A 15,202-nucleotide genomic window follows, 5' to 3' on the forward strand; every position below is an offset into this window, starting at 1 on the left:
CCTGACTGTGATGTGGGTACTTACTGCAGTCTTTGCCCCCTGACTGTGATGTGGGTACTTACTGCAGTCTTTGCCCCCTGACTGTGATGTGGGTACTTACTGCAGTCTTTGCCCCCTGACTGTGATGTGGGTACTTACTGCAGTCTTTGCCCCCTGACTGTGATGTGGGTACTTACTGCAGTCTTTGCCCCCTGACTGTGATGTGGGTACTTACTGCAGTCTTTGCCCCCTGACTGTGATGTGGGTACTTACTGCAGTCTTTGCCCCCTGACTGTGATGTGGGTACTTACTGCAGTCTTTGCCCCCTGACTGTGATGTGGGTACTTACTGCAGTCTTTGCCCCCTGACTGTGATGTGGGTACTTACTGCAGTCTTTGCCCCCTGACTGTGATGTGGGTACTTACTGCAGTCTTTGCCCCCTGACTGTGATGTGGGTACTTACTGCAGTCTTTGCCCCCTGACTGTGATGTGGGTACTTACTGCAGTCTTTGCCCCCTGACTGTGATGTGGGTACTTACTGCAGTCTTTGCCCCCTGACTGTGATGTGGGTACTTACTGCAGTCTTTGCCCCCTGACTGTGATGTGGGTACTTACTGCAGTCTTTGCCCCCTGACTGTGATGTGGGTACTTACTGCAGTCTTTGCCCCCTGACTGTGATGTGGGTACTTACTGCAGTCTTTGCCCCCTGACTGTGATGTGGGTACTTACTGCAGTCTTTGCCCCCTGACTGTGATGTGGGTACTTACTGCAGTCTTTGCCCCCTGACTGTGATGTGGGTACTTACTGCAGTCTTTGCCCCCTGACTGTGATGTGGGTACTTACTGCAGTCTTTGCCCCCTGACTGTGATGTGGGTACTTACTGCAGTCTTTGCCCCCTGACTGTGATGTGGGTACTTACTGCAGTCTTTGCCCCCTGACTGTGATGTGGGTACTTACTGCAGTCTTTGCCCCCTGACTGTGATGTGGGTACTTACTGCAGTCTTTGCCCCCTGACTGTGATGTGGGTACTTACTGCAGTCTTTGCCCCCTGACTGTGATGTGGGTACTTACTGCAGTCTTTGCCCCCTGACTGTGATGTGGGTACTTACTGCAGTCTTTGCCCCCTGACTGTGATGTGGGTACTTACTGCAGTCTTTGCCCCCTGACTGTGATGTGGGTACTTACTGCAGTCTTTGCCCCCTGACTGTGATGTGGGTACTTACTGCAGTCTTTGCCCCCTGACTGTGATGTGGGTACTTACTGCAGTCTTTGCCCCCTGACTGTGATGTGGGTACTTACTGCAGTCTTTGCCCCCTGACTGTGATGTGGGTACTTACTGCAGTCTTTGCCCCCTGACTGTGATGTGGGTACTTACTGCAGTCTTTGACCCCTGACTGTGATGTGGGTACTTACTGCAGTCTTTGTCCCCTGACTGTGATGTGGGTACTTACTGCAGTCTTTGCCCCCTGACTGTGTTGAGGGTAATTACTGCAGTCTTTGCCCCCTGACTGTGATGTGGGTACTAATTGCAGTCTTTGCCCCCCGACTGTGATGTGGGTACTTACTGCAGTCTTTGCCCCTGACAGGAGGTGGTGGAGCCCCACCTTCACACTTGTCTGGTTCTGGGACAGACACACGCCACCGTCCACCATTACTGTCACACCCAGTGAACTCGTAGTGGAAGTCATTCTACAAAATCACAAATACTTTATTTTAGAAATGCAAATAGTTCATTTTTGAATGATACTTTTTTTTATAATTCAAATTAACTATGAGATTACACAAGCTAACATCATGAGTGCTCCCAAACTTCAGTCACTTGTAGGTATATGGCTTTTATTAAATGTTGGATTTTTACCTACAAGTATACATATACACTTGATAGTTGTGTACATCCCATTCAGAGGTACAATATGTAAAGGAAGAACACTGTGCTTATTAAAATCTTCATCTGTAGCTTCTTCAGTACATGTTGCTGTTTACCATGTTGGCCATAAATTAATTATTCAAACCAAAACTGATCATTGTATTCCCCATAATTAGCATCCCCCCCCCCTATAAACGCCCCTCCCCCTTTTTTGGGAAGAATTGAAACAATAAAAATTAAGACTCCTTCCCAGAACGGACCAGGCCGGATCAATGATTAATAGTACTTACACGTTAAAGCAGAGAGATTAATGACTGGTGATAACGACTTCTTGTGAAGCATGAAGCAGATATCGATGAACACTTTTATTTTCAAAGCTCCATCCACACTGAAGTGTTGATAATGTCCTTTGGTGATAACAACTGACTGAAGTTGTTATTTTTTCTATCATATTTTATCAAGCTAACAAATGTCCCCCTTTAAGCCATTTTTAGCTCCTTGGGAGATATTTATGGTGATTACCTTATAACATTAAATATGTTTTTCACCAGCCTATACATATTTATATGTATTGTCAAAAAAAGGACATAAACTGGGAAATTAAATTTACATACAATGTAATTATAATATGGATTATATATATATTATATAGACACGGCACTGTTTTATATCTTTGAGCAAGATACTTGACTCCGCTTGTTCAAATCTATAGCTACTCAGCTGTAAATGAGTATGTGGTTGAGCAGTGCGGGAATTGAAGAGCTAGATGTGGGCACTGAAATGGCAGCACTGGCTGTATGCTCCCCAGGTAGTTGAGAAAGATATTGGCTGGTTGCAAAGGCCTTTTAACTAGGGATAATAATTTGTGAACCGCTTTGAGACGACCTACGACCTAGGTAGTGATAAAGTGGTATATAAGAACCACAATTAATATTCTTATATTTTAATTTTCAATTCACTAAACTAATTATATACCCCATAGGAGCCATAAAAACATAAGAAATAAAATACTGTTTGTGGTGCTGATATGCTTTTAATGTTAAGATCAAAACTTGTCAAAAAAAATAAATTTAGTTGTGCCTTTACTATGTCAAAAGTCAAAAGTATAGCCCAAAGGAACATCCATGCCAAATATCAGCATCCTAGTACACATATTTAATTAATGAATGCCAACCTTCTTAATAACTTGCAGGTAAAACTTGAAAATTTTCACGCTAACGCCGACGGTATTGCTATAGCTCTCTGTTCTTCGAACAGGCGAGCTAAAAATCCTTTCAATGGTACAGAAGGAGGATTTTAAGGAACAAAACCTCAAATTCGCTTATTGGTCCCCGCAACGCTGCACCCAGAGGGGCCACACCCTCTGTTTACACAAAATTAAGTTCCCTTTGCCCACAGATGTTTCAGGCCAAATTTGAAGATAAACCTCAAATTCCAATTTTGAGCCCCACCCCTCTGCATACAGGGGGGAAACATCCTCCGTTTATACAATATTTAGTCCCCTTTGACAAAGGACACAGCAGGCTAAATTTGGATAAAATCCCTAAAATATGCTAATTGTTTTAATTGTATATCTATGTTTTGTAAAGTGCTTTAGAGTCGCTTATGTTAGCTAGATAGGGCGCTATGTCAAAGTTGTTTATTCTGAAAAATTCAATTTAACTTATATATAAACCGTAAACTTTGCTTCCCAGTATTTCGTGTAATGTATACAGTCAACGGTGTATCTATATACATGTAGTCTGCTACACAAAAAAACACCCACATTGATTCAATTTACAAACGTGCCTAAGGGATATGAAATTAGAACATATAGCCTTAGAAATGATCATCAAGATAGAGAGAAAGGTACACCTGGTTAATGTATATATGATCAGCTGATCATCCTGCCGCGGTCATAACAGGTACGTGTACACCTGTATAATGTAACACACGGGGACTCATTATTGATCAGTTACCATATTTTACCTGTGGTAATATTTAAGGCCAAGAAGCATGTATTGTATGCTTCTTCCTGAATCGACTTGATACAATTGCTAATCCTATATTACAGCAAGGGAAGAACTCATTATCAGTAAATGTACATGTATTGAATTGTTATTTGCCTTTCAGTTCAGTATATTATTGAGAATGAGATTTTTTACCTACAAAAGGTTTCTATCTGAAAATACATACATGTACAGTAAAAAAACAACAAGTAATTTTAGTTTTGATTCTCATGCTTTAGCAAACTTGACAATCCCCTCCCAGACCCTATTTCATAAAAGCATTCCACTCTTTATCCATTTATTTTACACTATTAACAGGTTTGCAGTTACTGCAGTGAAATCTTCTTTGAATTTAAACACTAACAGGCACCAACAGATCTCATAAAAACACTACATAACTACATTCACCACAATAGAAAAGGACTATATACAAAATAATGTATATTTCTATATATAGAATAAAATGTCTACAATGACTATACATCTGTATATATTGAGATTGAATTTGTTTCCTCCCTTTAGCAATCATTACACAGACAAATTTGTTTGTTTGACAGTTTGTCACTCTTTTTTTCCCTATAAAAATTTGAAGCATTTTGACCTGCTATTGATTTGCTCACTTTAATGTGCGTTACACATAATTACATGGTAATTTACACAAGACCTATTATTAACCCTGACCCTATGGCAGCCTAAAAGTCGAAAAGTTCTAAAGACAAAAACAAATTGTTTATATGTTTTATAAAGCATCTTACATTATTGTAGACCATGATTTCAGTTGTTATTGATCTTAAGAAAACCAATAATGATCAACATTATGCATTTGTACGTTACTTTGACTATTTAAGTAAACTGATTGGATATCAAGTTAAAAATGGAAATTTTCATTGTGTTTTCATCAACTCAAAGTCTACAATTAAAGGAGCTTTATAATAATGATTAATTAAATTTACAACGAACACTTTCACTTCTGACAGACATTAGCTATTATCATTGATATAACATTTGAAATTTCCACAATGAACACTGTACATGTAGATCTATGTGTGGTGTCATAACATAATTACGTTGCCTTGGGCTAGACCGTAACATACTGTAGAAATTTAATTTAGCATCAGCAGCTGGCATTCAGACCAATGGCAATTACACCTTACACACACAATATATATATGCATGGCAGCTGTGATTCATGCGTCTAGTCAGTCCCAACTGGCTGATTATTGCCTTTTACATTTCTTGTCAATGTAGGGTTTTATGAACTATCTTCAAACTCCAAGGGTTTTGCTATTTATAGATACTATGTGCTAGCCTGTGGTACCAGTTGACTAGGTAACAGAATTCTGCAAATACCCAAGACTTCAAGAGACCCATAGGGCTTGTATCACCCACCTGGATATTTGAGCAATTATTGGAAAATGCTTTCAATAAAAGTAATTTTGCAAATACTTTCATATGTACTATTCATTAATTCTCCTTGGCTTATGAATGCTTCAGACCAAATGAAACGTTATACTACTCTATCCCAGCATGCTACTGGTCAAATAGCACCACCCAGGGCCTCATGGTAATGCAGAAGATGTTGTCTAAAGGTTTTTACACATTTGATCCATTGACCTTGCAATTTATTTCAGGAAACTTTATAGAATTCCTTGCCATGGTTATTAAGAATAAGTTGTTTAAATGTTTACTTTTAACACATTTGACTCTTGTTATCTTGAAAGATGTTGTGTTATGTTGAATTGTGGCTCCTGCGTATCCAATCTTAATCAATGTTATTCAGCTAGTGACTGCTTCTGGAACGTAGCCATTGCAATGTGTATATAACTGTATGCTTTTTTGAAGACAAACCATGCTGCTGTTCTTGGCACTTTCTCTAAAGATAAATGTGTTAGTCTTGATGTGTGGGTCCCACACAAAGCAACTGTAGATACATGTACATTTTCCATAATTGGTGGCGCAATAACTGGTGTTGCCTTCACCAACGGGCTATACAGGCTTCCATAATCTGTCTCGTCGTTTAACCATGTTTTCTGTTGGCTTTCATGGTGTGATGTTGTTATGTTGTTTCTATCTTTGATAGTGACTGCTGATAGTACCCCGGTTTTTACTGCTCTATATATTCTCTTAAGAGTTATTAAATCAGAATGGTACATATTACTCATTTGCATGTGTATCAGGAGATGAAAAATACACGGCGAGACCTGGGTCCGAAACCCCCCGGACTCTAGAAGGACGATCTTCCAATTGAGCTATCTGGTCGCAGACGATCGACCCAGTCCAGTTCAGCTACATTCCTCCCTCCTTTTCTAAGTCTTCGCCCCATAAGATACAATTATTTACAACCCAGGTTCGGGTATCGCCTTGCCAAGCATACACCAAATGCTTGAAACAAGGGTACTTCTATAACAAAAGAGGCTGCTGGTCTGCCTTTTTTCTATCGGATATGATTTTGCCGTCTGTACAATGTACATGGCGCCTGTCAAAAGTATCTCGCCGTGTAAAGCTCTAACACTGTACGAGTAGAAACAAGTGTTGGTCACAAGCACCATGCACTGTAACAGGAGAGGAAAAATGCTTGACCAAACCTGGTTTCGAATCCAGGATTCTCCGAACCCTTAGACGGTTGATCTAGCAATTGAGCTATCTGGTCGCCGACAATCGACCCAGTCCAGTTCCGCTACAGCATGTACATGTATCTTTACACAGATACACAGATTTATTCTGACTGTAGGAAATTGTATAATTTCCTCTGCTGTCAGCTCAATTATAAAAGTTACAATAATAAATAATGGGTGACCCAACACTCCTAATGTAGGACTTTGCGGTAGTGTCTCCGGTCGGATCCAAGGGATTCAATAGAGTTCCTTACTGATAAAGCATAATAAAAATAAAAAAGGAATCTCAACAACACGAAGACTTTTGGTGAAACTGCAGTTTCACCAAAAGTCTTCGTGTTGTTGAGATTCCTTTTTTATTTTTATTATGCTTTATCAGTAAGGAACTCTATTGAATCCCTNATAGCTGCACAGTTCCATAGAGAACAGATGTTCAATTATTAGTAATTATATTACAGTAACATTGTGAATTGAATGAGTGTGGTTCAAAAATAAAGATGTTGGTACGTATATGGGTGTCTCTTGTATATCGCAATTTTTAAATGTTCAAATGTGACATTTTCGTTAAAGTTCAATCAATGACCATTAGTATGTGTGACTTCGATGGCTTCCCTGTGGTTATAATACACAAGTGGCTGGTTCTTCCAATGACGGTCAAGGCTATGTTCAAATGACATTACGATCTCCGATGATAGGCCGTTCCATAATCATATATCCACAGTTCGGTCCACTAATACTCAAAACTTGTTTTAATCTGGGTAATATAAACTATACGCATACTTTTCAGACACACGTTACCTGTTTACTGGTACTAATATTAATATCCGGCCTCCTCTGCCCTGGCCGGGTATTAAATCAATCCAATACCTTGTAATGGAGCGAGCCCGGTGTGAATCAACAGTTGGTCCGCATCCATAAATAAGGTTGTAGTATGAACTATTTCTGTTGATATCCTGCACAATTTGAAGTTTCCTCTGCCTAAAATGTCATTAAATTATCAAGTTAACGTAGCAAGCGTAATCGAAATCTGAATTGACCGCAATTTTGGAAATTTCATCTCTCTTCCGATATAGGTCAGATGTCCAAATATGGGTGTCATGACCCAATATGGAAATTGTAATTAGCATGGCGGCATCAGTAGTAATACTATATTTGGCCATGCAGGCCATATATAGAAAGGATAATTGAGATAACATCACGCGTGATCTGTCATGGCGGTCAACAATATTTTTTTCCCCCAAGACGGACTTTGTTTAATTTCGTAAAAGAGTTTTTGCATGGGTAAGGATTCGTTTTTTCAACAATTATGCATTATTTTGATAACATTATACTCATATGAGGCATGAATTATATGCAATCTTACAAATTAACACTTTTGATTTTGCTCCATTAGTTGGCATAGGACCGCTTCGTAGCTCTGACGACGCAATATATAAAAAAATTATCTCGTCGTCAGAAAGCTACGTTATCGCAGCTACCTGTTTACATGTACCTCTTCGTCAACACCGTTGTTAGCTTGAAGTAGCTAATATAGGCGCATCATGTTTCGGTAACATACTGTTAACCGGTTGTGTAGCATAAAAACTAGGATACAACATGGACGGTATATTTTTCCAGAAAGTGTTTAGGGAGAGTCAAAACAGTTTAGAGATGGGGCTTCTACTACTGAGTTGGGAAGGGAGTTCCAAGAATCCACCACTCTTCTACTAAAAACATTTTGAGTGACCCTGGTCCTGCTCTGTTTTTTTAATAGTGTTTTGTTGTATTGATTTTACGATACGTTGTCGTTATCGTACGTGTAAGGATATGTAAATAAAAAACATACAGAGCTTTACCAAATCAAAACATTGTCTCTTACCGGTTGACATGTTGGTAGACGTCCTTCCGATGTATATGCAGTTAAAACCATCGAAAATAACAGCACCAGAAAGTTTGCCATTGTCCCTGGTTGTTTCTATCACAAAGAAACAAATGACTACAGCCTGCACGATGGTAAAATGTCACATATGCAGTTGACAGATGAGCCAGATGGTGACGGAAAGTTAACTGTTGGCCACGGAAACCGGAAATGGTGTAAGTACATGCGCAATGATACGGAAACAAGAATTTATTAATTTTTCATGTTTTTTCAATGATTTTAAGGGAAGAAATAACTCATCAAAAGATATCATTATATTAAACAATACACTTTTTTATAACTACAATAAATTAGCAGACTACTACAAAACAACGCTAACCCGAGACTCCGCGAGACCCACGGTTGCTATAGAAGCGTCGCCAACATCCGCGGTATATTGAGACAAGCAGCTGTACACAAGGAAGGCCAAACAGAACTATGGCTGCACAAGAATCGATGTCTACCCGGGATCCGTATTCCTTTCCTCGGAATCAGAATGACGACAACTTCATGGGTCAACTAAGAGCTGAAGTAAGATTTGTTTAGACTGGGTTCTGTTATCATCAAAATATGTTATACAGTCTGTTATTACTCGAACTGCCAAATGTTTGTATGCATATATTCATGGTTTATATTCCTACTATGTGTTAACAACATTAAGACAAATATTTATACAACAGCTGTACATATATTTACATGTACATGACTATAGCGATGGGGTAGGTCAAATAATTATTTCCTGTTAGACCAAAAAAATGTGTTTCCGCTAGCTATCATCCTCAGAAAAGATAGGGTAGGTACATGTAGGAAGGCAATTTTTATTTATTTTGAAAAATATTTTAACTATTTTTATATAGAGCAGGAGTTCTGGCTTAAACATAACTGTCTCTTCAATTTTAGGCTATCTGAAAGCTGTAGGTCTTTTAAATAAAATTTGAGTCACCATAGCCACTTTCAATGTTCAATTTGATGTTTGTCTTTTACCCTTCAGTTTGGTTTGATGTTTTTATTCATTATTTATTTTTGTCGACCATTTGTTGGCCCTAATGACCTATCCTGTGTTGATTGGCCGTTAAGCATTGGTAATAATAATTTAACAGTGCATATCACTAAAAATGCCTATGTAGGCACAAAAATATAGGGTAGGTAGGGTTAGTGGAAACACAAGATTTTTTTATTTGGCCTTACACAGTGCAGATGCAGCACAGGAACCTGAAAAGTGACTATTCTAATGCAATCCCATGGAATGTTGACATGCAAACTGCTCTTCTGCCTGGTTGGTCTCAAAGTCTGTCAAGGTTTTAGATCTGATATATTACAGCTAGCCACCCCTTTTTGGTTAGAAGTGTCGGACCAAATTCCTTTTAAAAACTGAAAAATCTGAAAACAGCACCTGAGGCAAGTACATGATTGTTGGCTTTGTTTGTAGATTGCAGGATACCAGAAGCCTACCCATTTAGCACAGAATGATGATCCCTGGAACAGACTCAACACCACATGCACTCTAGCTTCTTCACGTCGTGAGATCTATCACCATGATCCTGTAGCCCCAAAAGATAGTCTGGACTTTATTTTGAAATCCAAATACAATCATCATCAAGCTTTCCTGAAAGACCACAATGAGACCTTATACCAACCAGAAACACTCGGAGTTAAACATGGGTGAATATTTCTGAATCCATTCTATCTAACCAAAGACAAAGATCATCGTAAAGCAGGGCCTAAACTTCTGATGGACAGACTATTTGACATGTTTCCATTGCAGAACGAAATTTGCATGAACAAATCATTTCAAAATTGTTGCAAACTTAATGACAACATAGCATAAACTCACAGTTTATGTAATATAAAGATTCCAATTTAATGATACAAGCACAGAATTAAAAGATAATGAAACATGTGATTTAACATAAAATGTTTTATCTTGCATAAAACAATATGCTAAGTCTGATTTCAAAACATAAATAATGACAAGCATCAGTTTATTTTGATTCCTGTTTTTCAATTTATTTGTGAAATTATGGTATTAATTGCTTCTTATCAGTTCAGCCTTTCATTGTTAAAATGAATGAATTATTTTTCAGGCGCGTATTGAAGAACCGTGAACAAGAAGTTATTGTCCCAGTGCCCTACCTAAATCACCCCCTTTCTATCTCGTCTCAGAAGAAGAAGGAGAGTATCCATTCTATAGAAAATGCAATAGGTTTGTATTATATTTCTCTATATCTTTATCATCAAATAAATATAAAAAACATTCAACTCCTTAATAAACAAATACAGAAATGTCGTATAGAAAATAAACATATGATATGCTGTATGATGACAATTTACTGTATAGTTTAAAACATATAAATACATATTCATATATATATATATTGTATACAACATCTGATAACTTTTTTTTAAGAGATCGATTGTGCTGAATTCAGTCATCCTAAGTCATGAGTAAAATGTTTATCTCTCTTTAAGTAAACTAAGATAAATAAATCTGATTATGTAATTGACACTTGAACAATATGAAAGGAACTGCCTTAGTTCTTTCTTCATTGGGATCCGCCACTGCCATTGGGGGTTCCTACATTCCTACTCTCTTCAGTCAAACTTTACCATATCCAACCAAGTATATATATATATATAAATACATTACTAATAACTAACCGTAACATTTCTTTTATATATATATTTCATTTTTCTCTTCATTTTTCTAAAACCTTACAGAAGGCCACCACACACAAACTACCAACAACGGGTATTCGAGAAAACCTGACGGGGGATTTTTCGTTATTTGATCACTTAATGTTTGATGCCAAATATTATCCTGCATTAATTACATGTACCTGCTAGCCTGAAACATCTCTGTACTTGATCCTGTAAAATGTATTTATTTTAACAACACAAATATCAAAGTGACTGAATGTATTAAATTGTGGATTTTTTTTTATGTATATGAATATAATGAATATGCCTTATTACATTGCATACAATTATAACTTTATATCATTTTTTTTTTCATGTAATATTAAATTTTTAAAGGAAGCAAATTTTTACAAAGTGACAACCTTTTGCTTATGAAATACACTGATAGTACCAATTTATATAACTGGTTATCAATAAATAAATCAAAAAAAAAAAAAAAGATAAAGAACTCATTTCTCTTTCATCAACACTATTTGCGAGACACCCCAGTCTATACTGATGGCTGGACACCCCAGTCTATACTTCATTACACACTTATTATATCAACAGATAAACAAGAACGCCTAGACGCACATGTAACAACAAACAAACTTGTAAACTTACTAGATATAAACAATAAAACAAAGAATTTATTTAAATAATACTGGTGTGAGATTTGAACTTGATCACTTGTTTTCTTATAAATAATTTACAATTTTAATGCTAACAATTTGTTATGCTCAGTAACTTCAAATTGAATAAAATTTGTTTGTTAGTGGAATAATCCATTTCATTCCTGTAAAAATCAGATCACATCTTTTCATAACTAGGAGATATAAAAAGGTTTTCATGCAATTTTCAAATGTTTACTGTAGACGAACAAATATTTCCTTACAACAGTCATGAATACAAAATATGTGATCTAATTTTTATTTGACTGAATCTGTTTGAAGGCCTCAAAATTTATTCCTGTAAAGTTCAGTTTTAAAACTTGAACAAAAAGAATAAAGAAAGAAAAAAAATACAAATTAAAAAAGATAAACTTGCTTTATAAATGTTTTGTTTTTCAAGAACACATCACAATGAAATTAGTATTACTGTAGTCATTAACTTACTGGTTAGTTTTTGTATTAAAAAAAAAGGGCTCAATTTAATGCCGCAAGGAAACATTCAGAAACCTTTCCCCCAATATAGCACAGTTAATTTTGAGGCCAGAGTGAATTTGCCTTGTAAATGCTACAGTTTATATATATTTTGTTTCTTCATTAACAAAATTTCAGAAGGCCACCACACACAAACTACCAACAAGGGGTATTCGCGGAAGCAAGATGGCGGCTTCTTTGTATCCTAATATCACACTGCCGTTAACTCTACTCACAATTGTCTAATCTTCTTAAACCTCACTTACTTTCCATAAAACTTCTGCGTTAATATTTCTTACAGCTGTATATTTCACTGCTTATATAATGTTCTTAATCGCTACGTAGCATCTAACTAGTTAATGACTGCTAAAACCTTGTTTGAATACAGAATTACTAACTGATCTGATTGCTAATCCTGTCTACCTATTAACCAATATGCAATTGTCTGGCTGCTAACATTTGAGTAGTCTGTGGTACTTGAGTGTAACTGTTTATCTTTAAATTTTAATTATTCCTCTTCCAAAATTACTGTAGTTGTTTTTAAAAGTAAAAATATGAAAAAAAAATAATTTCACTTCAAAATGTTTGACCTGATAACAAATTCCTGAATTTTAAGACAATATCTATTCTAGTAATATTTTGCATTTATTAAAAAATCTACTGTTAGCATTTTCAGATGGCTCTTCATATATATCTCAAATCAGTACAATATGTGTATTTCATTTTAATACTATTTAATTTGCTATTTTTTTCTTTCTATTTTAAGATTATAAATGTCAAATTGGGCAACAAATACAAATATATGTATTTTTTTTAATACAAAATATTAAGCATATATATGATGTTTTCTCTGCTAGTCTCCTCGCACAGTCACAGTTGCCTCCCCTTGTTTGCTCTCCTTCCCCCGTGTGGTATCCTGGGTGATTCTGATTTCCCCATTTCCTGTCAGTCTCATTAATTTGCACAATCACTGTAGCTTGCCACTAACTTTTTCTCACAAACAGAAAGTCCACACAGCGCCGGAACCAACGGAGGATATTCACGGAAACATGACGGAGGATTTTATTGTACATAGGAACCAATCATCGTGTGTCTAATGTGCTCTGTCTGTAAAAACTTTCTTCATGCAGAGGATACCTGGCATTGCTCTTGTGAAAATAAACTTGGACAACATGCAATCTTATGAGTGAACTTTCATCATGAAAGGAAAATTTTCCTTGGTATTATCTTATATACCAATTTGAATTCACCGTACTTTAGTAGTTTTCTTGCTGCTTATAAATTCTAATTCTAGTTTGTGATACACATATTTTGATATATTTATTTGATGATTTTATTTATATAAATATATGTCAGTTTTACTGTAAGATATGATCAGGCATTGGTGAGAAGGGATAATAATGCACAAACCATAAGTTGTGATCAGTGAACTTTCTGTGATAAACGGTGATTGGATTATGCAAATGTATTAAGTTTACGAGTTTAAAATCTATGTATATTTTATAACTACCTAGGTAACCATAACAACAAGTTTTACTATGAATCAAAGTTTATGCAAAATTTTACAGGTTTTGTTCTTCTTTAATATTTCTTTAAACTTTATACTATAGAAATGGTATGAGTTATAAGTTATGATTATAAAAATAAACTTTATGTCAATTTCATAATTATGTTTCTTTGTGATGTCAGAGCGATATTGTCGACATGTTAAGTTTCATATGTAATGTAATAAATATAAGAACTTACGTCTTGTTGAATTTCTTATTTTTTCATTTGTAAATAGCCCACCATCATCAGATGCTAGCTATTTAAGGCTCTTTAAATCACCCTTTGTCTGTGGTCCGTCATCCGTCTATCCATCCGCCCTTAAACAAGTCTTGTTAGCGCTATTTCTCAGAAAGCACTAGCGTGATCTTTCTCTTTTTACATGAAGTTCCCCATGGCCCGCAGTTATGCATGTATAATTTTGGGACTGATTTGAAGACCAAAATGGCCATCTTGAATGAATTTTGATAGTTAAAGTTTGTAAGCGTTATTTATCATAAAGAACCTAAGGGATCTTTTCCAAATTTTGGTTGAAAGTTCATCATGGTCCCTTGTTATGCATAATTTGAGACTGATCTGCAAACCAAGATAGCCAACGCTGTCATCTTGAATTTTGATAGTTGAAGTTTGTTTGTGCTATTTCTCAGGAAGTACTGGAAGAATCTCTCTCAAATTTTACATGCAGATTCATCATGGTCCTTAGTTATGCATAATTTGGGACTGATCTGTCATAGGTATAAGTTTATGTACAAGATTCTCGTTTAGGATTTCCAACATGGGACTGGGTAATAGTAAGGAAAATGAAGAGTAAAGGAGGCAAAAAGATCATCTGTTGTAGATCTGATCAATACTCTTTGATGATGGGCGCCACTATCCGTCTAGGTTCACATTGATATTAACAACATCTATATTTGATGAGCTATATGTTGGTGAACCAATTAAGTCCAGGGTTCTTTCAAACCCATCTCATCTGCATTAATAGAATTATGGCATTTAGATAGTTGAATAGTTAAGTCATTAAACACAGATATTAAAACATCCCTGTAAGTGATTTTTGTACCTTTTATTCAGAGACCTGTACTATGTTGATTTGGAAATTTCAGAACTTTTTTCAAAAATTTGGAAATATTTAAAAAAAAAATGCAATTGTAGCGATGTAAATTTTTTAAGAAATTTACAATCCTTAAACGATAAATACAATGTACTCCCCGTGTATATAGTATGTTTGTAATGAAACTAGATGGAATTGGTCTTTATCAACAAGCATTGTAAATCAAATTGCAATAAATTGTTGGCCATGCAAACAAAGTAGATATGAAATGACATTTTTTAAACTCTCCCGGACAAAAAATATTCAATAGGACCTAAACATTCTCTGAAAATCAAAGGTTTGAATTGAAGCTTGTTTTAAGTTGGACATTTGATTAATCCTTTCACCCCTAAGCATCTTTAGTAGACTCCCATGCATTGATCTGGATGAGTCCATTATGGTC

At 36.1% G+C, this 15,202-nt stretch overlaps 2 protein-coding genes across 6 annotated transcripts in view; one reads left to right on the top strand and one right to left on the bottom strand.

Moving 5' to 3' along the window:
* The window catches only part of LOC110445395 (UPF0577 protein KIAA1324-like homolog), a 40,621-nt gene extending 32,115 nt beyond the window's left edge, over positions 1-8,506 (bottom strand). For all 3 annotated transcript variants that reach the window (XM_021489984.1, XM_021489983.1, XM_021489985.1), the window contains exons 1-2: positions 8,308-8,506; positions 1,545-1,668 (exon numbers count right to left, since the gene is read on the bottom strand). In XM_021489984.1, coding sequence (XP_021345659.1) covers positions 1,545-1,668; positions 8,308-8,388 — 205 coding nt within the window. In that variant the 5' untranslated portion in view covers positions 8,389-8,506. The remainder of the gene's footprint in view (positions 1-1,544; positions 1,669-8,307) is intronic.
* A 164-nt stretch (positions 8,507-8,670) lies between these two features.
* LOC110445396 (uncharacterized protein C1orf194 homolog) lies at positions 8,671-13,909 on the top strand. 3 transcript variants are annotated; one of them, XM_021489987.1, is made up of 4 exons: positions 8,671-8,877; positions 9,776-10,008; positions 10,431-10,549; positions 13,169-13,909. In XM_021489987.1, exons 1-4 carry the CDS (start codon positions 8,785-8,787, stop codon positions 13,237-13,239), a joined length of 516 nt encoding a protein of 171 aa, XP_021345662.1. In that variant the 5' UTR covers positions 8,671-8,784; the 3' UTR covers positions 13,240-13,909. The 3 variants fall into 3 exon arrangements, with proteins under 3 accessions (XP_021345662.1, XP_021345663.1, XP_021345664.1); XM_021489988.1 differs by having other exon boundaries at positions 12,303-13,261; XM_021489989.1 differs by lacking the exon at positions 13,169-13,909 and adding an exon at positions 11,065-12,395.
* Positions 13,910-15,202: the final 1,293 nt, after the last annotated feature.

This window comes from Mizuhopecten yessoensis, unplaced genomic scaffold (assembly GCF_002113885.1).
Source record: "Mizuhopecten yessoensis strain PY_sf001 unplaced genomic scaffold, ASM211388v2 scaffold2255, whole genome shotgun sequence".
Lineage (NCBI taxonomy): Eukaryota > Metazoa > Mollusca > Bivalvia > Pectinida > Pectinidae > Mizuhopecten > Mizuhopecten yessoensis.